This window comes from Motacilla alba, chromosome 18 (genome assembly GCF_015832195.1).
Source record: "Motacilla alba alba isolate MOTALB_02 chromosome 18, Motacilla_alba_V1.0_pri, whole genome shotgun sequence".
Taxonomy (NCBI): Eukaryota; Metazoa; Chordata; class Aves; order Passeriformes; family Motacillidae; genus Motacilla; species Motacilla alba.
The window spans coordinates 827662-855263 of NC_052033.1; the positions used below are offsets into that span (position 1 = coordinate 827662).

Consider the following 27602-nt stretch of genomic DNA (forward strand, 5'->3'; position numbering starts at 1 on the left):
ATTCTCATGTCAGTGTTTGTACCATGGGATCCACAGGACATACATGCTAAGGTCTGACCTCAAACCTTCTTCGTAGTGCTTGACAGCCTGGGGACAAGGAGAGATGGCACTTCATGGGCAAACCATGACTTGGATTTTATCCAGTTTAATGGATAGAACACAGTTTACTTAAGTTACTGAGCTTTCATAGAGCAGGTGACTTTGGAATGAACACTGAATACAAGACTGAAGACATGATCAGCATGGACAGGAATGAAGCCCACCAGTTCCCAACTCTCACCTACAGCCACCACAGATCAGATAAACAGTCAAGGCCCTCCATGTCCTTTGCTAACAGCCCCCAGGGCCAGGGTGCCTGTTTTACAGGTCTCAACTGCACAAAGGTTTCAGCACATGGTTCATTGACTCAGGAGACTTGATCCTGTTTGATCTTTGATGATGCTATAAATACAGAAATGACCAGACCCACACAATTGACCCACACAGAGTCAAATCTTCATTTTTGATGATTAAAAAAAAATACCACTGCAGAGGAAGCCAGCCCACAGTCTCCTAGTGGCACAAATCACCTCAACATAAGACAAACAAAATTATAAACCTCCCTCTGCGGAAGCAGGAAAAAAAAAGTACCCAAGTGCATGTTTCAGTTAATCTTTATCTTTCTGTCCATAAGTAAGCAAAGAGTTTACAGTGCAAGTTGATTTCCACAGAACAGGGATCAGACTCCAAACACCAAGAAACAAACAAAAAGGCTTCCAGAGGAACTCACAAAGAAATAAAGCAGAAAAGAGAGGATGGAAGAGATCATGAGAACCAGCAGATCCATGGGAGGGAAGAGGCAAAGCACACGGGACACGGGAGGCCCCGTTCCAGCTGTGAGGTGCGAGTGCCATACAATCAGAGTCTGGCCCCACCAAATCACATTCTTATACATGAGATTCTCCAAGTGAAACAGAGCCCTCACCCTATTTACACCTGAACAGAGGTGGGGTCAGGATGGGAGTAGTGCTGGGTGGCAAAGTGGGTTGGATATGGGAGGCAGGTAGGGGAATAACCTCTATTTCACATATTTTTTATCCTTCAGAAAACCGTTCCGATTTTATTTAACTTTCTACTGGCCTGGGACTCCATTCTCTCTCAGTGCCCAGAGGAGGAAACCACCTGACTACAGGCCAGTGGGAGCCAGCAGCACACGAGCAGCTCTCTGGGAGAGGATGGTCATGCTGTCACCATTGCAGCTGCAAAGTTTAAGCCAGGGTTACAAGTCATCGAGTGTGTGTCACACCGTCCCTGCACTTAATGTGACAGACCTGTCCTCCCAAGAGCCCGAATAAAAGAGCACCAAGGATTATGCTTTGATGGAAAAGTTTCAGTTCATTACAGGACCCCTCACACTTCATTGCCTAAAGACCATGTGGGTCTAAGACAGCATCCCCTCCCAGCAGAACATAAAATTTGACTCAAACCTCAGAGTGTCTCCACTCACCAATGTGTAACCCCACAATGCCGAACCAAGCCAGCAACAGCGGATCTCCCACCAATTTCCATTTCCCAAATTTTACACATGCTTGGGACCCAATACATTCAAGATCAAATAACTTGGTCAATAAGCAAAATGCCCTGAAGAATTCAACTTTGCCTCAGCATTCTCCACTCCCTACTGACATGGAGATGCTTTTCCTCCTACAACTTCCAAATTCCTCCTACAACTTCCCTGAGTGCCTCCCTCAAACCCTTGCCTTAACAGTAGTGTGCAAAAGACCCTTCTGCTCCCTGCATTGCATCAGCCTGCCAGGCAAAGATGGAAGGATATGGTTCCTTTCAAACCCAGGTGACGGTGTCCTTTCAGCCAGTGGGAGAAGACTTAAAAGAGTTTAAGTCAGGTCTCTTCCTGTTCTCACTGAGCCAGTCCCTTCCTCCCTCTGTGCTCACATGGATTAAACAGGGCTTTAAAAAGTAAGACAGGCTCCTTTGCAACAGTCCACCATGAAGGACAGGCTGCTTGGCCAGGAAGCCAAGGAAGAACTTCTGAGCCACACCAACAAAACTTCTCAAGCAGCTTTCCAGGAAAGGACTAGACAGATTCAGAACTGAGACACAAAGTTCTCCTTCAACATCATCTCCTTTCATTTAGGTGGGAAAGACTTCCCTATGTGCAACTGAGACACCAGGGAGACACCTGCAGCCAGAAGGGATGCCCTGGAAACTTTATGGAGCTACATGGAAGTAACTGCAGTTTCCAAACCCTGTCTCCTGCAGGAATAGCAGCTTCTCCCTTTGCACCCAATTTACAGCTAGTCTTTTTCAATTAAATGCTGACTCTGACCAGGGCAAGGACAGGGTCAGATTTGTTTCCAAACCACATCCAGAAGCAAAAGAGTAACAGAGGAGCTAAGAACAGTCTGATTTCTAGTGCAACCACAACAATGGACAATCCCTTAGATATCTTTTAACTCAAGGTTCGTGGTGAAGGGTGAGGGAAGAGAAGTGAGCTGGGGGTAGGGATGCCCAAGCAGGTCCCGATTAAAGCTTTAAATGACAGGGAGGTAAATGAAGCGATTGTCCTTTTGGTCTCTCAGCTGGACGTGAAATGCAGGAATAGCTGTGATGAAGCAGCACGCCACAGTCCTTAGATCCAGTGTATTTCTCTCAGTAGAGGTAAGTGTTCTCTTCAGACCCGTTGAATTTCAAACAGCTTAACATCTGTGTCATACCAGATCGGGGGATCCACATTCCTGAGAGAGAAAGACAAGAGCCACTTTACTCCCTGTGGCCAGTTACATGGAATTCAAATCTCACAGCCACGACTATTACAGGAGCTGGCTGCACAGCATGCCTTCAGCTTTGCATAAAAGGAAATCACTGGTTGAGAGACAATGCACCTTACAGTATCTACAACATCCCACAAAGCCAGAGCTTTGCATAAAATCTCTGCACCAGACCCTGTGGGCAGCTTTTCTATTCCCTGCTGCTACCAGTTCTCAAACAAACAGCACTCCTGGAACAACCGCCTTCATGTCACCCACTTAAAGTTTTGGAGCTGATACACCCCAGTCTCTTCCAAGGGAAAAACATCTTTCTGTCCTGTAAATATGAGATAACCCAGAGCTGGCTGCGGGCATGCAATTCTCTCTGTAGGCCTCCCAAAAGTCTGGAAAAGACCAAGCCAAGCTGCACCCAGCTGGTTTACCTCAAATAAATAACTCCCCACATGTAGGTGCGGAACCACATGGCAGTGCCCGAGTTTGCCTGGTACTTGCGGATGAGAATGGGGTGAGGCACTGGCAGCAGCCCCACCAAGGTGCCATGCTGCAGGAACTTGAGGATCTCCGACTCATCCGTGAGACCCCTGCCAAGATACAGACCAGGAAAATCCTTAGCATGTCCCACAGACACCTCCAAAACTGCTGCAGCATGAAGGACCAGCCTGAACAAACACAGATACTGAGCCGTGGCCCAGGAGAACACACCCCCTCTCCTCTGTAAACAGAGTGGAGAAGGGATCAGACAAACAAGATGCTTGGCAAACCAAGGAACAACTCTACTGAGCCCAAGGTGCTTTCAATTAAACTTTACAAGCTTTCCCTTAGAGGCCCTCCAAATTCAAACTCTGCCAACCTCATATTGCTCCTTAAACACCACACAGCCCTTCCTTTCCAAAAATCTCCTTACTTGTCAATGCAGATCTTCTCCACCTGAGGGACCAGCACCTGTAGGAGCCGCATGATTGTCTGCAGGGGGAGCTTTGACTTCCAAGACATCACCTGTAGGTAGGAAAACAGCAGGGAAATCAGTACGCTGCATTAGCAGGTTTTTACAGCTGTCTCCACAATCTCTGCAACACATGAAGTTTACAATAATCACAAAGCTGGTGGGTGAACTGAGTGCACAGGAGCAATACAATAAATCCTGGAGCACCAGACTTATGAGGCACCCAATAAGACCAGTGGGGATGGTCTGAAACAGGTAAATAAAATATTTCTTTGCAGGTGTCAGTAAATTAAAGTTTTGGAACTTTGACCTCAAGTGCCTATGAGGATATGCTGCTCTGGGAAAGCCTCTGATGGCAGGGATGGGGCAGGGTGTGTGAGGCATTTCTGCCACAATTATTGCCACAATCTTTCTCATTATTTATTTCCTGTGTCCAGGCGCCCTTACCCAGTCAGGAGTTGGAGTCCACTGTCCACTGGAAGATGCACTAGAGAGACGCCTTCGATCCCGCCGGGAATGTGATGCCTCCTATCAATAAACATTATTTTTAACAAATAAAAACAAACAAATGCTAATCACACTTAAGAGTAAGAAATACAATCCATTTTCTGCTAATATTCTCCCCAGATTTTCTAGACCACTACTGGGAAAGACAGCTCAGCCTGTCTCTAGAACATGCCAAACCCACCCGACCTTCATTCACCAAACCCATGTGCTCTCACCCAGAGAGTGGCAATACTTGATGAAGCTGGAGGACCCTGTGGAAGGTCACAACTTCAGTCACCACTGTTGACACTCTGCTGGAACAATCTACAGTATCAGAGTTAAAACAGCACTGACAAGAGACTGTTCAGAGGCATGCTTCTTTCTTTTGGCACAGAGATGATATAGCTAAGGGCCACAGATTTTTCAGCCTCTGTCTACTGAGTATCTCTGGGATTTTTTGTGTCCATTCGGGAATATCTTAAAGAGCATTTTTCCAAGGGTAGGCTCCCAGCAACTCCTATCTAATAACTCTTGCCTCCTGAGGAATGACACACTCAACCTGGCTTTCCATATTCATGGAGGCTTTTTCCTTTAGCAATGCTCCCTGACCATTCACTGCTACAGCATAGAGCTGACTATTCTACAAAACAAATGGGCACAGCACTTCCTTCCAAGAGTCACCCTGCAGCTCCACATAAATGGACTCATTCTCAACCAGAAACAGCCAGCTTGGGGAAGTGCTGGGCCAGTGCTTTTCTGGCTAGGGAACAGCTTGAGCCAGCTGCTGGACACAGGTGGAAAGACCCATGATTATGCTTCATGGGCTGCTGGAAGAAGAAAACCTTCCACAAGTTCTCAGTCAAGATCTCATTTAATGACAACATAATTAATTGTGTGCTTAAGATGTCTCACTGGTCACAGGCTTCACCTGGTAGCAGACAAGGCCAGGAAGGGTAATTAAAAATTGGTCCTGGAGTATTTAGGATTTCTGTACATTCCAATTTATTCAAGACTACTCTGAGAGCAGCACCTCAGCCTAGCCTTCATGGGAACACATTGTTCACAGCACCAGCTAGTTAAAAGATTCTGGTAGAGCTCTCCATCCCAAGGGAGCTAAAAAAGAAGCAGCAGTAAGAACCTGAGTTGGAAACATCAGGATCAGGAGGTTTCATGGACATCCTCAGCACTCACTGCTCTGTCGTAGTCTTCATGTTGGAGAAAGCTCACTCAAGTGCTCCAGCTCTTGTGTCATAGCATAAACATGAAACACCCAAGATGATGCAACAGCCCTTCTGGACCACGTTGTGTCCCAGCACCCTGCACGTGTGCACACTGCCTTTAATGTAATCTTTAATTTAATGCCTTTAATGCCCTTCTTCACTGGGCCAACAGACCTCTTCTTCTAACCCCTCATTTTTGTTCACTTCACACCTAGACCTTCCCTGCACACCAGCATCCGGCCTTACCCCACTCCAGGGCTCCCCATCACTCAGGGCTGCAGGTGGGTTTCCCTCTGGTGACAGCTGGGAAGCCTCAGGCTCCAGTGAACGCATGGTTCCATCCTCTGACACCTGGGACTTCTCCGTGAGCTTGTCAATCCCTGTGTTCAAAAGAGGAAAAGCTCAGAAACACAGGTTAATTAAATAGGTTTAAAAGCAGAGGCTTCTTCTCTGCCCCACTATGCACAGACACCCTGTGTCTCTGCTGATATTGGAAAAGCTCCCCTTTCAACAAGAGAAGCAAGATATAGCTTTGATTTCACAACCCCAAAGGACTTTTTCTCTATGAAAATGCTCCCTGAGGAGGAGGAACACAGGTTCACATGGATAGAGTTAACCTGAGACAACAGGTCAAGATTAGGACAAATGGTCATGTGGACACTAAGTCTGAGAGGACAGAAACTCAAGGCAGTTTGTTTGTGATCAGCTTGGGCCAACTGATCTGAAACTCAGACTGAAAGGCAGTTAAGTTATTCACAAATGTAAACTCTTAATCTCTCCACACCCAGTGAAAGGGTGAGTCCACACCATATCCCACAGAGAAAACAAACCTCTCCTGTCCCAAAGGTAAACTAAAGCTCACCTGGAGTAGCCACCAGACTGGTCTTCAGTGTCCCTGGCTCAGCAGGGGCAGCAGGACGTGACCCTTCCATGGAGGCCCCGTCCTGGGAGTTGGTGCGAGAAATGGGTTCAGGGGTTTTCTTCTTGCGCTGCAGCCCCTTCTGGATGGACTGGGAGTCCGTGGGCAGGTTGGCCAGCTGGTGAAAGACATTCCGCTTGCGGATAACAGCATAGACCAAATTGGAGTTCCCTGGGAATCACAGCAGCAAAATGAGCAGAGAAGTAAGGCTCAAAGAGCTCTACAACCCAGCACAGCTTGCTGGGTACACAAAGCCTGACTGCTCCCACCCACAAAGGCAGTGGCACAGGGAAGAAAGAGCAGAGCTCAATATCCTCTTATCCATCACAAAGCAGTACAGAAAATTCAGTGAAATCCTTCCTAGGCTGGAAAGCTGACAAGAAATGGTTTGGTGAGGGATACTCAAACAGCCAAGAAGAAAAAGGACAGTTTAAACCACATATTAGATAAACCACATATCTATTTTGGAAGAAAAGGTTACTAGCCAAGATTCAACATTCTTTCATCTTCAAAAGAACTCACAAAACAAATCAGGGCATTTAATCTGAGGAGACACAGGCTTGAAATAGCAAAGCCAAAAGGTCAGAATTCTTACTGCTTGCAAGATGGCACAGAACAGAATGAAACTATCCTCTAATATAAAACACAAATTACACCCACAAAGGCTGCTTTTGGATTTGGCAATTGCCACATGCAAGATTCCCATCAGGGAAGTAGAATGGCCATTCCTGATTTGCAAATTTAAAGCAAAACACTAAGTTTTGACCAGGTTTAGGGACCTTACTGTATTATTTATTAGGCAAAAGACTGTTATGCTATTAACAGGGAAAGCATAAGGCATTTCCTGGAAAGTAGCAAATATCAGAACTTTCTTTGGATGAGGTGGTTTGGTCTTCAGCCCCCAGAGATCTGCCAAAGCAGAACTCAGAGGCACTTGAAAGTTGTTTTGTCCCACCATCTACATTGCTGAGCAACATGAGCAGTTTCACAGCAATATCCAGCCAGTCACAACTTATGAGTTACACACTCACTTTTTGTTTCTTTTCCTCTCTGTGCATCTCATCTTCTGCAGGAGGGCTGAGGTTATGCTGATTATTAGCTGCCATCTCATTTTGTTCTAACCAAATCTACCTGGGCCAGGACCCAATGCTGATTATCTATTAGCCCAACTTCTTAGTCCTATATAGCTCATTTCTACACTTCTCACCTCCTCTCATCTCCTTGGACTTCCTCTGAACTTCCATCTGACATTCTCTTGGACTAAGCTAGTGCAAACCCACTAAATAAAGCAGTCTGTTACCATCAAACTGGTATTGAATGATGTTGTTGAAAACTTCCAGCAAGAAGAAAACAAGATGGTGGTTCTGGACAGCAGAGAATAGGAACCAGGTGGTGGAAAAAGCCTCCAAGAGATGCAGTAACTTGTTAGCAGCCACCATGGAGAGAGACTTCAGGTATGGAGACACTGTGGAAGGCAAAGTAAATGAAAACTAGAGAAAGAACCAAGGTGTATGTATTCTCAAAAATACACCACTAAAAATGTTGCTTTTATGACCTTCCCACCCTTGCACTTCTGAGAAAGCCTCATGGAACAGCTGAGCCAAACGGCTCCACAGAAACATTTCCAAATACAAAGCAAGTGAAACAGAGATATTGCCTAGTAAAATGAGGCATTGCTGCTTTTAGAGGATTTTGTTTAGTCTTACACTAGTAGCAGTATCTCTGCTGTGCCTCCTGAAAAGCTTTACAACTGGAGCCACCTGGGCACTCACTAAGTCTAAGGGAAGCACCACCACTGTGAGGAGGTGGCACTCCCTGCTGGAAAGGGACAGTACTGCCAACTACCCTCACCTGGCCTGCTGACAAATATCCTGTTGCCTCCCCAAGGGAGCTCCAGAATTCTGCTGTCCCTCCTTCTGCCCCATCTGACCATGCAGGCAGATCTTATCTGCACTGGCCAGTGCCCTCCAGCAGCAGAGGAACACAGATAGGGGCACAGGGAGAGGGAAGTGAGAGCACTGTGAGCTGTGGTTTCTCCCCCCACACAGTGCTCACCATTCACAACGATAGTGAGCAGGCAGTCGAAGAGGGGCTGCAGCCGCTGGTGCCCACTGGTGATGATCTTGTGAAAGACCTGTGGAAGGAAGGAGCTCTTGAGCAAGGCAGCACCTTACTGAAAGCACCCTCTCAACCAAAACCAGTGCCACCCCCACACTAATCGCTTCCTGACACCATTCCTTCCTAGGCAGGGCCCTGCACACTCCACAGTTAGACAGGTGGGAAAGGCTGCTCTCACTACAGACTTGCGCTTCAGGGGTACAAGCTTTCATTTACAAGAAATCCTTTGGGAACATGATTAGGGCCCTATAACACTGCAAACAAAAACTGACTGTGAGCTGTTCAACAGTGTTCAGGCAGCATGGGACAAAACTAAACCACCAGGAAGTAAGAGACACCTTCACATCCAATAGACTTTGACTCTGAACTCTTATGATAGCTGCTTGAAATGCCACAGAACGAATCATTTTACATTTGATTTTAGTGCAGACTTCTAACTCAAATGTTTGTCCTATTTTTAACTATATCCTCAGACATGGAAAGATTCAAGTGCTTGTAACCAGTTCAGACATTCGCAATCTTGGCCTTCCCACCTTTAGCTGGCATGTGTGTAGAGAAATCCTAAGCATAATTAAAACAAAGAGATGATCTGAGATTAATGGAATGCAAAAGCAAAACACATAGCATCAAGAGCAGTTATGTGGGCCGGTTTCTTCCTACTCCTTTTAATAGGAATCTCCTCTTGGATATTTATCAGAAGCTGCTGAGAGCTTCTTCTCTGGCAAATGAGAACATGACAGAAGGGAAGCACGTGAGATTTGTATTGCAAAGCACACAGCTGCTTATAGGCAGTGGTGTGGGCAGACTGAAAGGTCAATGAAACTTGCAGCAACCCAAAGCTGTAGAGCTGAGCTTGGTATCACTGTTGTCCCCATTGACAGATGTGCCCCCCACACCTCTGGTTGCCTGGGACAGAGACAGATCTCCTGCTTTTCCTACCAGTAGAGTAGAGGGCACGCACCCACCCCCTCATGACAGCAGTGCAGCACCATGAGGAGTCCTGTTCTTTGGGATCATATCATGCAGATGGAATTGCACCTCATGCATATGCACCCTGCCAGACACATCACCTCAGGTTAACAGCGTGCATCCCACACACTTCCTAGCTATTCAGTGGGCTTCCAGTTTAGGGAAGGCAAGTATATTGAAGGTGGAAAATTATTTGTGGAGCTAGGAGAGTTCAAGTGCTGGAGCTGTACTCACTATGATGAGCAGGTCTGCATGTGTCCCTGTGAAGACAGGGATGTCCATAGGCACTCGTACAGAATACGGCTTGTTCAGTCGCACCCCAAAGTTACGCTCCCCACTGAGGAGCAGAAGGATAAAGACCCCAATGTGCATCAAGCCCACTCGTGCTGCAAGGAGAAAAAACAGAAAAACATGTCACAGTGAGGCCAGTGGAATTCTGTGAGGGGCAGTGAGGAGAGAGGAGAAACACTATGGAACTGATAAAAAACTGCACAGACTAAACCATCCTGATAAGGAACATCACACACAGCCCTCCCTTCATTGTCAGCACCAGTGTCCTTCCCAAGCACATCTGTGTTAGGTCTTATCAGTATGAAGTCTTGGATGCTTTTCTTCAAGATGTTCTTAATGTAAACCTATCATCATAGTATTGAAGATCTGACTGCTTCTCTCCACTACACAATGATGGAGTAATGACTCCCATAGCAAAGCAGATTGCTCATTTTTCCCTCTTCACTGAATCAGGGACACAATTTTCAACAAGAGGACTCAAAATGTTAACACATAATAAGGAAGGATCTCCCTTGCCTATATTGCAGGATAGACTGTGTCCTGCTTCTAGCCTCTTACAAACATTAAAACCCAATTAACCGGACAACTCCACTCCATGTCTGTAGATGGTCAGGAACATGCATTCAAGATGCTGTCAACTGGTGGGGAGGAAGCATCTCAAAAACATTCTAGCTCAACTGTCAAGCACAAATTGTTCCAAATATTGAAAATAACCAACTTACACTGGTCTGCTCTGGCATCATTGAGAAAATACAAGATTGGGACAAGAATGTCCAGAACATCACTGCTCTTCAGCACAAAGAAAAGGAATTTCTGGAAGAAAAGGAAGGATTTCAGACAATCATAAGCATATACCCTGCATCATCCAAAGGACTCAGGACAGACAGTCTCTAGTTAATCAGTCTCTCAAGAACATTAGAAAGGTTGATGTATGCACTACCTCATCAACTCCAGTGTTATTTGTAGAGTTATTTTAATGCCTGTGGCAGAACCTGCTTCCAGCACAGACCTTCAGGAGCTGCAGCCCCTCTCCCAGGTTGTCTCTACAGCCAGACCCCCAGCACCTGCATCAGCGGGGCTGATGACCACAGCATCCCAGAGCCACTGCCAACCACCCACCACAACCCTTCACCAGGGCTTGGTCCAGTCAGAGTCACAAACAGCCAAGCTGGGGTGAAGCTCAGCAAGAAGCAGATCCACACCTTGTTGAAGTCACAGAGTTTCCAGAAGAGGACAAGGAGTTCCTGATGGAATTGTATCTTCTTGGCAGAGTTTGGCAGGTAGGTCTGGACCAGCGGGTTTGATAACAAGCGAGCCACTCCTTTCAGGATGAACTGGAAATCCTGCCAACAGATCAGGAAAGAGACTGTGGTGGGCCCAGGGCCAATGCAATCAGCATGAAATCAGACAGGGAACAGCGCAGGATGGGAACACATTACCTCCTCCCGGTGTATCCTTGAGAGGTAATTCACAAACAGATTGTCTGGTCCAGGAGGCTGCATTCAAAGAAAAGGAGGGAAATGCTTACTGGCTAGGTATATTCAGGCAGTTGAAGTATAACCACCAAGGTTTCTCACTTTAGCTTTCTGCTCTGAATAATCCAGCCTTAAATGCAAAGAGACAGAGCACTGCATGGAATAGTAAAGTCTGGGGCTTTTCACTTACATGCTTCTGATTTAAGTCAGTGATCAAAATCTAGTATTTTGGTCATGTATAGGTCTTTAGTGACCACAGAAATGAAGCAGGATTGGAACAGAGAGAGCAGACTGCAAGGGGAGTAGCAGTACTACTCAACAAGCAGTGCTGGGTCCTACAGCTCAATATTCAATACAAGCTGGTGTGAGGGGACCCCAGCGAGCTCAGGAGAGCAGCAAATACAGATTCCAATATCACTCACATCCACATCATCCATGGCTGTGCCAGTGGTTGTGCCATCCACAGTGGGACTTGAACTGGTGGAGCTGTCATAGTCCAAGGTGACGATCAGCACCTGGGCTGCCTCCTCCACCAGTGGCTCACGGTAGTCAGAGAAAAGCAGGTGATTGTAAGGAATCCCATAACCCACGGGGTCGTAGGCACAGACAACGTTCAGGAGCGAGGTGAAGAGTGGGAGTGCATGTCTGAGGAGGAGAAAATGTTCTCAGAAGGCAGCAGCAGGAAACAAAAGGCACTGCCTTGTAGAGAGACAGGCATTTCTCTCCCCAGGAGCCTAGGGCCATGAGAAAAACACAATCATTTTCTCTAACCTGTGACAGCAGTCCATGACTGAGCAGCTCAGACCCAAGAGCCAAGACTCCAGCTCCCATCTGGGCTCCTGGACTACAGCTGAGAGGGGAGGGGAGGTGAAAAAGGCCATGTGGGCTCCCAGAGGAATCATGTGCAAAATGTGAAAACGGGAAAGGACCTCAAAGCTCTCTAGCCTCTGGAAAGACAAAACTGTATTTCTTCAGCCTCCAGCCAGTTTTGTACTCCCCTACGGTGAGTGTCATCTGAGGAACTGGAAGACCCACAGGTACAATTTCACTAGAGGGCAGCATTCATCCGCCACCAACACCACACCCCCTTCCCAAGGGAACAGCAGGGAACGGGACCTGCCATTTCCCACAGGGCAGGGATCAGTCCTGCAGCAAACTCCAGTGGGCACCGTGTTCAGACTCTCCTTTTGCTGCTGAGGAACACTTCTCACTAAGCAGAAATACTAATGGGGCGCACATGAGAGAGGGACAAAGTAAAAGAACAGCTCCTGGATGTTGGAGGTAACAAGTCCTATGGTTACCCCTTACCAAAACACTCCATGGAACAGATTTGAAGATATTTCTCCCCCTGGCACCCAGGCCCCCACCCTTTACCCTCACCTGTTCTCTGTAGAGCAGAAAAACTGTACCCAGGGGTTGGTGTTGCTGCTGTCTGAGGAGGGAGGCAGGTACATGGCCTCAGAGAAACAGGTCAGCAGCAGCTTCAGCAGCTCTGTCCTGGAAGGAGAAGTAAAGGCCTGGAGCAATTCAGGAGCAGGGATGGCATAGGAGGCACAATCACCACAACAACACATAAGGAAGGCTCAGTCCCGTCTACAAAGTCCTTCTGAGGGAGAGCTAAGCCCACTTCATTTCCTAAGCCACACTGCCGTCACTGGCACAAAGCTAAACAGAATTGCTGCCTTACAAAAAAGAAATCCAGTACAGAGCTCCTTGGCATTTCCAGAACAGCAGTGTTTACCCAGTTCCTGCTGCAGACAGTCTGACTCCCACCTTATATTACGAAAAGCTACTCAAAAGGTCAGCTGGCTTTTTTACTGTATTGTCAGTCCCGTTACCTTGGAAAGGAGCAAGGAGAAAGCTCCTTGGGAATCACGGATACTCGAGGAGGCAAAGAAAGCTCATCTTCCCCAGATCTCCCTTTCCCGAACCCAGTTTCTTTCCATTTGGCCTTAGCAGAAGCTCTTACCTATTCAAGTCATGGATGTAGTTGGGCTGTGGAGAATGAGCAAAGCCCACTCCCGCCTCCCAGATGTACTCACAGCTGTCAATGGAGTGGATATCTTCTGCTGTGTCCTGTGGGAGAAATAAGAGGTTGAATCACAGAAGGCAGGAGCCAGAATTGGCAGCAATAGTGGTACATACAAGGCAGTTCAGCCCCTCTCTCTAGAAAAAAAACAGCAGAGAAACACCCAGACAATTGAACTGTACAAAAGCTCCCCCCCAGGCCTGAAAAAGCAGATGCTGATGTCTTCAAAGAGCTCAGCCTTGGCAAGCAAGGGATAAAACACAGAGATAAAAGTACTATGCATGATGAAGGGAGCCCACATTTCCAGCCATAATTTTAGGGCTGACTTCAGTGGGAATATGGATCAGTCTTTTGTCTCCTTTGCCCATTGACTCACAGTTCTTCCTCTTTACTCAGTGGTACTTCAGCCAACATCCACCACGACCTGTATCTCTGGGGCCACATGCTGCTTTGCCATGAACGGAAGATGGTGGTACCCATCTCTCTGCTCTTAAGCTGCAGTCAGACCAAGCCCAGAGAGGAAAGACTACAGAGGCTGTAGGCAGCAGACGGGCAGCCAGCAGCAAGGAACATAAGTAATTCGCAACCTCAGTGTCTAATTCCAGTTGAACAGAATCCTGAAAAACCAGTCTGGCTGCTGCCAAGGGAAAAATCGCAGGTGCAAGTGGTGGGGGGAGGCTCTCCCAGGAAAATCCATTGTCACCCTGACTTGTGCAATCCATCCCAGGTGACAGCACTGGACAGGAAGTCCATCTGTTTCAGCACCACTTACTCAGCACATGGGTAGCTCTGATCTGGCCTTGCCCCTTCAGCCGCAGGTGACAGATTTCAACTCTCTACTACTCAGAAACCCCAAGCAATCAATTTCATACTCAGATTTGTCACATAATTTTGTAGCCATCAAACACACCATAGTTTAGCATGCTCATTTTTAGTTTGTGTCAGATCTATCCAAAAAAGGAGAACTGGTTGTTTTTTTTTTGTTTATAGACTGAACGTACAAAAAACATGAGAGTCACTTGCAGGGAGAAAGGAGGGAGATGCACCACAATCTGTTCTCTGTTCTTAGCACACCTGGTAGAAGATCCCTGCTTCAGGAAACTCCTCTGAGGTACAGACAGTCACCACAAGGATCAGAACATATTTAAATGTCTTTGCTGCCACGATACAAAGAGGGAGAAGAGGTGGAAAACCACAACAGAGGCCATCTACTCATTCAGATCACAGCACATGCGAGCAGGCAAACAGCTGCTTCCTGCCCCAGAATGCACCAAACTGCCAGAGAGAGGAACAAGGTGCTAAAGGTCTCTGCTCTGCTGGCAACAACAGAAGAGCAATTGTTTGCCAGCATAACCACCTTTTCCTGAGGAGTAAGCTGTAGCGTGGGGGGTAGTTGCCAGCCACTCCATTTGAGGCTCATCCCCAGAACATGTGTTTTAGAAGGCACAAACACCATACTATGAACCCAAAATGATGATCAATATTACTCACTGTAGGGTCAAGCTCAGCAAATCTGTATGTTCCTGCCTGCAGGCTTGCAGGAAGCTGCTGGGTTTTCCCAGGGTCCCCCCCACCATGCAGCTAATCTACCTCTATGCAGATAATCTCATGATTCAACCTCCAACTCACCACTGTGCTCCTCCGGTGGCTCTGTACAGTGAAGTCGGGACAAAAGAGCAGATCTGTGACAGCGAGGAGCAAGGACTCGGCCAGTGGCCGGGCATTTTCATCATCTTCATCTCCCTGAAGTGATAAACAGGAGAGCATTGTCAGTTCAGGGTGAGCAAAGAGCACAAAGTAACACCAATATGTCACAGCACAAGAAGATACACTCCCCAAAAACACATAGGGAGGCAAGACATTACACAGGAACAGGAGGAGACAAAAAACAAAGGAACAAAAACCCAGATGGTACAGGAAAGAAATTTCCCCCCAGATGGTGTTGACTGAACAGGAACAAGCTCTTTAATGACAGCAAACTGAGCAGACAAAGGCCTGGAGATGTCAGGGAAAAAGAAGAGTAGCACTGGGTACACCTTGCCAGGTGGCTTGGCTTATTGAAGACAAAAGGAAAGAGAAGCATTGACAGAGAAGATGGTTTTACATTCGTGAAGGAGGGTGATTTGGATGGTGCATGGAGACAGCAATAGGGAGAAGCCAACCAGCAGCAATAAGGTATAAAACCCCTCTAAGTTCTTTCTGCATGGGCTGCCCAAAACTGGAGATGACAGAACAGGGTGAGGCTGTGTGCATCAGGCAAGAGATTGCTCCAGCCTGCCATGGCAGAGTGAGCACAACAGCAGAGAGGATTGTGCCATCTCCAGCATTCAAAGAAATCTCTCCAAGCACGCATGGCTACTCCTCTGCAGCTGTTGCCACGGGAAACCTTGCCAGATCCTGCCTGTCAAAGAGCAGGCATCCTGCCTGGGAGGCTTTCCCACCACACACCGGCGCTGGGAAGGGAGGGAAAGGCGGAGAGCAGGAATGGCAGGAGCTTATCTACCTCAGCCAGGCCTCTGTCAGCCTGAGCACAACACACAGCTCTTCAATCACAGCAGGCAGCTATGGAGATAATGGTCTGTGTGGCTCTGAATCTGTCTTGGTGACAGCAGGGAGGATACCACAAACAGAGTCCAGATGTAAGAACAGGCACAGAGAGGATGGACGGAGCCAGCAAAGATGCTTTGACTTGTGCTCACAGTCAGAGGTGAAATGACAACCATTAGGGTTCAAGGGGATTTCTTTACCAAGAGTGATCTTTACTAAGAGTATCTCAACTGCCAGAAATAATGTCCCTGCAAGCTGCAGGTACCACCACATCCAAAATGGCGACACATAACAAACCAGTAGATCTGAACACAATACAGACTCTCATAGAGGAGGAAGGAGCTATGGCTCCAGGAAGCTCTGCCATCCATCACTCCATCATGAAGCAGGTAAAGCATAATCACAGAGATATTTACTAAGCATCCAGGCATACCGTCATCTTCAGTTCCCAGACAGAAATCAGCCAACAGATAGCAAAGCTGTTGTCCTAGATTAGATGTGATCCCAGTTTCCCTAACATCTCAGGAGTGTATTTGTTATCACAGCCTTACAGGTTAAATGCACGTGGTTAAATGACTGAACACACCAAACCACAACAGCTCCACCCACTCAGGAGGGTTCCCCAACACAGCACACGAGGACTTGGCTGGATCACCTTGGGGTGACTCCACCACTCTGAGGCTGAGAAACTCTTTTCTAGGTGCTGAACAAAGTGGAAAAACAGGAATAACAGCAGCCTGGCTGGATCAGAGCACCAGGCACCCCTGCATGTTCCTTCCCCAAAACAAGTTCCTCCATTGTTAAGCCTCACCAGCACTCCCTGGCCCCTGCAGGGATGAAAGGACTGACAACCACCACCCTCCCAATCGCACAAATCACAAAGCAGGACTAGCAAAGATTTCCCTTTTCATCACCTAGAACTTCCTTTTGATGTGCCCTCAGGCAAAGCAAATTAGAGGTGACAGGCAGAGACAGCAAAAGGTGCCAGTTTATACTGTACCAACCACTGCCAACCCTTCATAACTGTCCCCAAACACACTGCACTGCACTTAGGAGAACCACATACTTCAGTACAGCCGCACTGACCTGAAGATCAGAAACTCATAGGAGAGGGCTCTCTATGCACAGAGCAGCTGCTGAGGGAACAAGCAGGCAAATACATACTCCTGGTATAACTCAGCTGTGCTCTCAGTGTTGCTATTCCTCCTATTTGCAGAAGATCCTAAAGCACTTTCACCCCGTTCCTCTGAGGCAGGGTGCAAAAGAGCACTATTGTGCCTGCTCTCCAGACAAAGAAATGTGGGGAGGCTGAGATACTCCTCAGGGTTATGCACTTCACTGACAGAGCCAGAAACAGAATCACTCTTTAACCACTGTTGCTCAGCTGTGGACTTCATCTCCCAGGTTAGGCCCCTGGCTAAAATGGTATCACTCAGCTCATAAGCAGGGTATTGAGTCATGATGCCAAGAGCTTCTCTGGCACTGGTCACTTTAAATGTGACATTGTAAAATCAGTGCAAACAACACTCTGTTGCATTCTGATTTGAAACTTAAATCCACTGTAATTAATGGAACAAGGACATTTCAGTCTAAGAAAAATCATATAGCCTTCACTACAGCTCTCATATTCACTAAGAGTCATACCTCCAGTTGTGCTGGAGAAGCCTTTCCTCACATATCAGTGCTCTCCTACAGCTACACACACAAGTGAAATATCCAGAAGATGCAGCAAGAACCAAAGGAAGGGAAAGAATTTTGAAAGTGCCACCTAATTTCTGACTACATAGAAATAATCGGAATAAAGTTGCCCCCAAATACACATAGTGTCTCCTCACTGCAGCCTCCCCATCACCCTCCAGAAAGAAGAATTAGTGACAAGAGACACACCCCTTCTCGGCCAGCCCCAGGGACAGTTGACCAGAAGAAACCTCTCCAGTCTGGATCCTCAAAGATGTAAGGCAGGATACGGGTGAGGAGTCGACAGCAGTTTAAGACAATTTGTCTTTCCTTCTCCGTGTGGCAGCCGCTCTCTGCTCCCTGCACCAGCTTCTCCACAGCCTGAAGGAAACAAAACCAAGGAAGGCAGCATTAGCCTGGGCACAAGTTAGCAAGAGCTAAGCAGGTCTGTCCTGCAAGTGATACCCTCACAGACTTATAAGCAGTTCTTGGAAGTCCATTTGCTCTCAGTTTAATCGCACAGTTGGTGTTTGAAACTCTGTAAAAATCAGGGCTAATGATTTTACACAGACCTTCTTGAATTTCTGCTGTTCCACTGTAAGAGACCTCAAATCTAATCCATGCAGCACATGTGTGGTGCCACGTGAGACAGACAGCCAAAGAACCAGAAGGCTCCTTCCAGCACTGCTCCATGACTGAAAAGGGCAGATGAGATTAATCAGCTGCAGCAAGTACATGAGATGCAGGCAGGAAGGACCAAGGCAGCAGCACTGTGCTGCATCAAGGGAGGCGCTGGCAGGGGATGATCACACAGAAACACACAGTCTGACAGTTCTGTCTGTGTGATTACAGCAGAGACCTCTCCTGACTCAGGAGGTGGCAGCTAAGCTGCTGCCAGTGTTATGTGTAGGGATACAGCCTCCAGCAGCATCTGTCAAGGTCCTGCTGCAGAGGAGGGTGGTAGCCCAAGTTTCCCCACTGCCCCTGTGAACAGGACTGCTGCTCTGGAAAGAGCTTCTGGGCTGAGACTCTGCAGCCCTTCCCGCGGCTGCTGCAACTGCCAGTGGAGGATCACTGGGCTTTTCAGAATAGATGTGGGTCTCACTAGGCAGCAACTACAGCCACAGGAGGCAGTGACAAGAGGATTTACTCGAAGACAGAAAAAACCAGTCTCTTCCCTCCACGGCTACCCCCACTTGCTCTTACTCCCTGATCCCAAGGAGAAACAGAGGGGAAATGAAAGCCAAAACATTTAACAAGCATTCACCTTGCTGCTTTTTAATTCATGAGGTCATGTGTCCCTGCTTATTTTCATGGCAGTCTGCCTGGGTCACTGACTCTGCCAGCCTGCGTCACTGCATTAATGGGTATTTAGGTGCTGTTTGTCCCAGCCTGTCACACACTAACTGAGCTGAACGATTTCTTCAGGCACACTTATGACTGTACCGCCTGAATCTCCAACCATGACTGTAAATGACATTTCTTCACAAACACACAGTATTGCTAAGTCCAGTGGCACATTGCACATGGCACAAGTCAGGGCTCTCAGACTGGCAAAAGCACTGCTAGAGTGGGCTCCTATGACACTGATATCCCAAGATCTACAGCTCATGCATAAACAGTCCTGCAGTGACAAGGCCTTCCAACACACCTGTTTCCAGTAGGCAGAAGAGACCATATTTTAGTCTTCGTTTTGGAAGAAAGAAGACATAGAGTCAAAGGCATTACAGATCTTCTAAGCCCTTCTCAACTCCCAAATAGCTCACTGCCAATACCAGGGAAAAAACATTGCAGTTTTCCTCATGTTCACATTTTTTCTCAAATATCCTCTACATGCTACAATCTGTCTACAGTTCACAGTCAGAGGTACCTTCACTATGATTCAGTAAGTCTCATTCACATATTGTAGAGGAGGAAAGAAAACCAGGATGGCAGCAACTATTTAAAACTGGAAAAGAGCCATTCCAAATGTTTTCACCTACAAACTCAAGGCTACTCTTGGCATGGCTCAAATCAGGAGCATTGTTAACACCTGCACTTTCCCAGGCAGAGTAAGTCTCAGGCTGTTGCTCACCAGGTTGACAATTTGCCAAACCTGGCAGGGTAGGAAATGCTGTTCAATGTCCCTGTGCTCCATACAAGGACGTGATAACACCAGAAGCAGCATCAGGAATGTTCTGTTATCACAGGAGGATGAAGAAAACCTTTAAGATCTTCCTCGAACTTTATCCAGGCGTTTGTGCAGTGACAATCTGCACATCCCTCTGGGATCTCCCAGCTTGAAGCCAGACTGGTGCATGGTGAGGTACAATTAGGTGCAGACAAGGAATGGGATGTTTCAGCCTCACCACAAATATGCAGCCTTGCTACAAAGTCCCCTGAGCAAGAAGCAGTTTATAGATATAGAGCAGGTAGGACACAAGAGGACAGAGTGAAACACAGGAAGGGGACAAGAGGAAAAAGGCTCCAAACTGATCAAACACCAGCTATGGTCTGTCCTAACCTATGAGAGGAACACTGAGGAACCCTCAGGAGGAGACAGGGACAAGCAAGCACATTGTGTGGTACAAGGTACCTGTTATCCCTTAGAAACCACAGTGCTGTTGATCCAGGGACATCCCAGCTAGCACAGCTCCAAGGAATAAAACAGCACCAAACTTACCTTGTAACACAAAGTTGCCAAATTTGAAGGTGATTCTTCTCTCACTGCTCGGATCTCTGCAGCTGGTACAAGAGCAAAGACATCCTGTACTGAAGTGGCTGTGTCTGCCCAGAACTGATCCCAAAAGGCATTATCCGTGGCCTCCACAGGCTGTGGAGAGACAAATGTGGTTATAGATGTGGAACTACCATTCCATACGATGTAATCATCAGCAATTATACCTGGCTTGGGGATGGGATGAGGCAAGAAGAGGTTCAATAAAACATACTAGCACTGGTTTTATATGTCAGCCTCTGTTTCCAGGGCTTTGAATGATTTATCTGCCAAACTGAACATTCCTTCAGACATACAGGAGGCTTCATATTTGTCTGCAACTGCTGCCAGTAATCCAAGATCTTCACCACTGCACATGGGCCAGGCTGTCCTTGTGCACTCTGCCACCTTCAGAGCAGGTCAAGGAAGCCCTGCGTGTATGTTGGAATTACTTCTGTTGTAACCAAAATCTTGAGGAAGTAATCAGGGACACCTCATTAGGGCACAAACAGACCCATGGAACTGACAGACCCACCTCAAAGCACTTACAGATAAAATGAAATTGATCTTTCTGAATGAAATATTTATAGAGAACTGGACTCAGTGCAGCCGGTCGCTGCCAAGGCTTTGTTCTTAAAAAGCACTAAGTGTGCCATTCAAAGAGGAGGAGATGGAAGAAGGAGACCAAAGAAAATCCATTTCAAACCTGTGGTCTCAGAAATTCAGCCCTCAGCCCAGCCCTGGGAACACACCTCGTTCCACTACATTTTCTGTTATTACTTGCCAAGAGATAGGCACTGGCCAAACACAGCTGTGAGTGCTCATCCCACCCAGGGGTCCAGCTACAGGGGCAGGATAAATACATGCCTGTTTATGACAAGCAGTGTAAAAGAGATGGACCCATGATTGCACTCAGAAGAGGAAAGTGTGAGCTTTCCCAGGAGTTTCACCAGCCATGGTGTGGGCATGCTTGGCAGGTCAGAAGAGCTGCTCACCTGAGCACCCCCAGCCCTTGGCTTGGGGTGAGGAGGAGTCTCCTGCCTGTGACCAGCACCAGATCCAAAGCAAACAGTAGCGCTCACTAAGGGCAATAATCAGCACCATTGGGTGGGTCTTGCATGTCAGATATGAAAGGGGCAAAAATACGACTGTGTGTTTAATTTAAACAACTCCTGCCCACTCCCAGATGTGCGGTAGAAGGCAGAAAATTTGTCCAGCTTTATGCTGTGTCTAAATGCAGCTCAGATACCACCTGGGGGAGAACAGGTCATTCACAACTCTGACACAAGGAAGTGCTGCATTGCCCTGTTTGCTGTCACCTCCTGAACTAACAGCCCCAGCCCATGGGCATGTGATGTGTCACCACCACCGCGGCCAAAAAGTGAGAGGGGGCCAGCTACCTCAGACTGGTACAGCAGGTTATTGCCCTGCTGCTCTTTGCCTTAAAGCTTCAGTGCTGCTAGTCCTAGTCCTTCCAGTCATGCAATGAACCAGCCCAAACGACCCCCCAGTCTTTAAAAACAAAACCAGAAAAAAACTCCTGTGAGTTCAAACATCTTATTAAACTCAGCCCTAGTGTTGAAAACCTATTTTTTTTTCACCTGGACACCAAAGCAATATCCCACCAAAACTCTTCCCAAGGGAAGAGCAACTTTTCCCAAATGGTTCAAGATCACAGGTCCTCAGAGGGGATCTGCAGGAACAATCCAATCCAATATTCACAGCCTGACTTTCAGCTGAGCATGTGAAAGAGCTGAGCTCTTTGGGGCATGAAAACCTTAAATGGAATGGATATTTTGCACATCTCATCTCTAATTGTACTCCTCAAAAAGAGCCAAGTATTTGGAAATCTGATCCATGTACTGCATGAAATACCCTACAAATCCTACACTGCATTTCAAACCACACACCACAACCTCAAGAAAAACTGCCACATGTACATCCTGGCTGCCTGCCACAGCCACTCCCACTGAACAACAGCAAGCAGCAATTGCTGCTAATTTGGCATCATGCATAAATAATGCCTTCACTCTCATCTAGAGGGGGAGTAGAAAACCATTTCCCTCATGCAGTTACTGATCCCTTCACCTCCCAATAGCCTGAGGCCTCCTCAGAGGTTGAACACAGCCGCTGTTTTACAGATGGCAGCCCAACATGGATTGAGGAACTCGGACTGCAGTCCCTTGGAGCAGGGAAGCACAGGGGTGATTCCCTGAGCTGCAACGTTGGATGTACAGCAGTGTTCATGTCTCTGCTGCCATCTTGGCAACCAGATTACGCCGAAACACCGATACCTTGCATTTTTAATAGCTGCAGCAAGTCAGCTCTCCATCAACAGATGATATCCCATGTACAATCCTGGGACATGGATTCAGTACTGAGTCACTCACATCCCCACTGCCCCCCTGTTTTAATTACCAGCCTGGCATCATGAAGCTACTCAATCCACATAATATTCATCTCCTTGATAGAACATTACTGGCTGTTTTTAAGCTGATTGTTTTCTGCATGCAGCATCTCTGGGGATCAAAATATCCATTTCCTCAGCTGAGCTCACCCAACAGACTGTATCCAGCTTCACAGAGGACAGAAATACTGAGACCTAGATCAGCCTTGTTCACCAGCCAGGAATATCCACATTTAGAAATGTCAAGATTTAGGTACAAGTGTTGGTACAGCACACGCTGCAGTCACAGATCCCAGAGCACTCCTAGCCTTGACAGTGCTTCAGCCAGAGAGCTCACGAGGAGCTGAATCCTCAGCACAGGTAAGAGCCTAATGTTCCTCCAGCACAGTGCAGACAACCAGCTCTGCACCAGCAGAGCAATGAGGGTAAGAATTGAGGGATCAGTAGCTAGACTCTACTCTGGAAACAAAATTGGCACATCTGGAGGGCAAAGGATCTTCCTGACCCACACACATCTGATGGCAGAGGCTGCTGAAGGTACAGAACTGACTGGCAGAGAGAGACTGATGCCCAAGCCAAGCTCCACATCACAAGGGTGAGGTAACTGTAGAGCAGAGTGTTGCTGAGGATACAGTGGGCAGATCCAAGGTGATGTGACAGAGCAGGCAAGAAGGAAGACTTTTGCCTTCCAACCTGTACGCTGGCCAAACAGATGTAAAACCAGTCATTCTAGACACCTCCATTCTTTTTTTTTCTTTTTTATTTTATCTTTTTTTCTTTTTTACCACTAGTTTTCTACTAGTTGTAAATGTTGTGTTTCAGGTCCTTTGAAGCACACCACACACATGCTGCAGAAGTTAGGAAAGGAAGACACTCAGTTTGCAAGCCTCATGCCAGTTATGAGAATCACAGCCTGAACAGTAATCCCCAGACAAACAGGATACCTCACAGGAAACAGGAAAACAGAGAGGGCCTGACCATGTCCTAAAAACAGGAAAAGCTCCCAAGGCACAGTCTTGCCTATTTGTTACTGTCCTCAGCCTGACACCAGCACCACCTTCACTTTCTCTTTTGGACATAGCTCCTCACAAACTCCAGCAGCGTGTGTGTGTGTGTGTGTGTGTGTGTGTGTGTGTGTGTGTGTGTGTGTGTGTGTGTGTTTGTACCTCCTCCTGACCAAGAGCTCTCTGCACTTATGACTTAAATCAAATGACCATTTCTAACAATTCCTCCAACAGGCCCCTACTGGAGGACTGTCCTAAAACTAAATCTTAGAATGCTGCAGATCATCACCAGAGAACCAAGGGACAAGCAGCCACTAGAATTGCTCAGTGTGTTCTCTTTTTGCTTCTTGCCAGCATGCCAACTAAGCATCCCACCAGCCACAGCAGCAATCCTTTGGAGCAGGGGCTCTCCTTTATCTGGGGCTCAATAGCAGAGCAAGACCCTCATCCCTGCCCCAGGTTTCCAGCCAGTACTGCACAAGCTCAGATGATCTGTTACAGCCGTTGCTCCTTTCCATCCCAAATGTGGCAGAACTCTAGTGTGGAATCACCATTCACACAGCACTGATTGAGCTTTGGATCAGGTAACCCTGCAGGCCAGGGATTAGTTTGAGGCAATTCACACATCTTTGTACCACCTGTTTGTGCAAAAGGAAAGCCTGTGGACCGGACATTCTAAATATAAATAACTACTAAGATTTTATCCCTCCAGCCAAGGACAGCACCTCTACACAGGCTTCAGAACAATAATAATTTTCTTCTATAGGATCTTTGCAGTCAACAGGGCAGAATCAATGAGACTTCAAGTCTACCGCCAGTTCTCTGCTCTCACAGCAGAGACAGTGTTGCAAAGCAAACTGGAAAATGGGATTTGCAGAAGTCTGGCAGGGAAAGACCAGGACAAAAGTCAGCTGTATCAAGTGTTACTTACAGCTTTGCTTTTAAAACAACTTTGCTTTTGATCAACCTGAGACTCTTGGACAGCTGAGTCAAGCTTGAAAACTGTAAGAAATGGTCTGCAGGGACCAACCTTTCTCCAAGCACAAGATGTGCTTTTATCAGACTCAAGCTAACAGCCCATTGTACGCCTGGATTTCCACACCACGGAAAAGGAAAGGACATGGGTTTGTCCCTCATATTTGATTCTTCCTGTCTCTTTAAAAGCAGAGGCATAGCTCCCATTAAATCTAACAAGCTGGTACACAAGATCAAAATTTCTTATCTTCTGGCTGGTTGCTGGCAGGAATCCCAACTGATTGGGAAAAGATGGTTCTCCACCAATTAAAGCTCCCAGACCTGCAACTGACCAGCCCTGATGAACTGACATATCCACAATCCACGTTCCCTTCATCTGTTAAATAAGCAGCACTTTTATGGGCAGTTTGGGAGGGCTCACACATTCTCTATTATGAAGCACATCTGTTTTATTATCAAAGGGACGGGCCCTACCAGTATAATGTGTGCAGTGTAATGTAATATACACATATCATATAAAAAGCCTAAAGACCATTTCTCCATGTGTGACTATAAATATACATCTGTAGCATAAGTTAATTTCTTCCTTCTGGTAATACTGCCGTTTTTAATCACTGAAATAATTCTGAAGTGATTTTTCTTTTTTAATACTCTTACACCTTTAGAGTTTCTCTTTGGCAGTTAAAAAATCAATTAAGTCAATTCTATTTGCGTCCAGACTTGGTTCCACTTCCAAGTTCTGGGCTCCACATGTGCTGTAAGCATTCAAGTGTTATGTTCCCTACAGATTTATTTAGGTTTTTTTAAATGCTCACATGGGAACACTCATTTTTTTATTAAGAAAAGCATGGAGATTATAAAAACTTATTTTTAAGAAAAAATTAACTTTGTTCCAACTTAAACCTTCACCAATGAGTGAACAGTGACTTTGGCGCAACCACTTCTTCCCAACAGAGCCTTAGGAAGACCTCACAGGGCATTCTGAGCTCAGAGTTTCACGTTACAGATGATTTGGCGAAAATCTCTTTGTCCAGCTCCCTAATGTCAGAGGAGAAGGCTGCAAAACAGGAGATAGGCTGCTGAGGAAGCAAAGCGTGTTGTGAACCAATAGCTTGGAAGGATTTGGCTCTGTCCATTACTGCAGCCTGGTTTTGGATCCAGGATCTCATGGACCAGGAGGTTTTGCTGTTGGTAAGAGATCAAAAGGCTCCAGGAGAGCCCAGTCATGCATTCTGCACAAGCAAACACTGGTGCCCTCCTACCGAATGTAAATATGGGAGCGCCAACACCCCACCCTTTTCCACATGCAATCAGTCTCACCTAGATCACAGAGACGTGAAATGAATCCAGCCAAGAATGAAGCTTTTACTCCTTCCTTTCTACTCCGGGGCCCAGTGAACCTTCTTTCCTTACACAGGTCGATAAACCAGGGGAGGGGAGTGCTCTCACCTGGGCTGCTGATCCAAGGGATTGCCTCACAGAATTTTCTTTGTGAACAGCAGACTGGGCAGAGCCCAGTAGGCCTGATTTACCACCTCCCAAACTCACTTTATAAGCACATTTCCCCACGAAGGAAGGACAGCCCAAAGCTGAGGATACTCTGAACTATTTGGAATGCAGAAGAAACTTTGGAAGAACCCCTTAAAACATTAATTACCCCACTTCTCTCTTTACCTACATTCACAACTAATGGTTTTTAAGAATTTATTCACAAAAGCCATTCTTTAGCAATGCAGATAAATGTGATACTGCTTTAGAAAGTAAAAACATGTTTTTTTTCAAGTCTCTTTCACAGCCTTATCCATCTATAATTCAATTCCCAGTAGTAGCCTCTGCCTCTTGAGTTTTCACAGATTTTCTCCTACTACCCTTTCCCCCTTTGCATCCATACCTTTTAATGTGAATTCACTCCCCATCATCAACTATCTTTCTGCCATGACCCCCACATTTTCTTAGCAGCTGTTATTGCCTTACTTCTAAAGGCAGATCATAACAGCTGTTCTCCGTTGTAGCTCTGAAGAACATGAGATGTGACTTCTCAATAGAGCAAAATCCCTCTGCTCCTGAGACACAAGGACAGGCTACTAATTTTCTGCCAGTGTGCTGCCGCTACTGGGCCCTCCACTTAAAACAAAAATTAAGCAAGTTCCCAGGACAGGTACAACATATGTTAGACCTCTAGACAGTGACCCTCCCTTCACACAGCCCTCACTTTCACTTAACTCCTTCTCCTCCTCAGCCTGCAGAAATAAAGCGTCAATTCACAAGTCAGAGATGGAAACCTCTGCTGCCAACAGCACATCTGCCCAACAGCCCTTTCCATCAGCTATTACCTAAAAACAGGGCAAGGTTCTCCACCCATTATGCGCGGGGGTGGGAGAAAGGATACAGAAAAGGGAGCAGTGGCAAACCGTGTGATGTAAACCCGCAAGCGGAATACATTAGGAGCTGTGGACATCCCTTACGACAGCAGCGTCTGCTGTTAGCAGAAGACGCTGTTCAGCAAGGCACAAGATGTCACCAGAGGCGGTGACAGGGCCCGGCCACGTCTGGCAGCTGCCCCGGGGACCGGCCAGTGCTCCTCCACGGACCGGTGACACGGTGATGGGCGCAGCCTGCCCTGAGCCCCACCGGCCCCGGCCTTCGGGCATGGCCTCGCTGGGAGAGCCTGGCCAGGGCCGGCCGTGACTGCAGCCCCAGCCCCGGCCCCGGCCCCACACGCAGGGACCCGCTCGGGGACCGCGCACGAGAGCGCCGCAGGTGTCTCGGGCAGGGCCGGCTGCGAGGGGCTCCTCAGGGAGGCGGTTCCCGAGATGGCGCGGCCCCCCTCGCTCCCGCCCGAGATGGCGGCCCTCACCTGGGTCTTGGTGGTGAGCTGGATCACCGCCTTCCTGAAGTTGAGCTTGGAGTCGGCGCTGCCCATGGTGCGGCCCGGCTGCGGGCAGGGCCGGGCAGGGCTGTCCCCTCACGCCGCCGCTCCTCGGGCCGCCGCTGACGCCATCCCCGTCCCCGCGCCGGCGGCTCCCGCTGCCTCCCTCCCTCCTCCTGTCAAACCGGGGCTCGCCGGTCCCAGCCCTCC

General features: G+C 47.4%; 1 protein-coding gene across 1 annotated transcript; it reads right to left on the reverse strand.

Annotated features, from left to right (window-relative positions):
* Window positions 1-129: 129 nt before the first annotated feature.
* Window positions 130-27602, reverse strand: HID1 (HID1 domain containing). Its single transcript, XM_038157231.1, has 19 exons — window positions 27381-27602; window positions 20105-20254; window positions 17653-17823; window positions 14848-14961; window positions 13159-13265; window positions 12570-12686; window positions 11612-11834; window positions 11154-11210; window positions 10917-11057; window positions 10437-10527; window positions 9658-9809; window positions 8392-8470; window positions 7637-7801; window positions 6280-6507; window positions 5664-5797; window positions 4159-4239; window positions 3673-3764; window positions 3191-3349; window positions 130-2735 (listed from the first exon to the last, which is right to left on the reverse strand). Exons 1-19 carry the CDS (start codon window positions 27444-27446, stop codon window positions 2672-2674), a joined length of 2391 nt encoding a protein of 796 aa, XP_038013159.1. The 5' UTR covers window positions 27447-27602; the 3' UTR covers window positions 130-2671.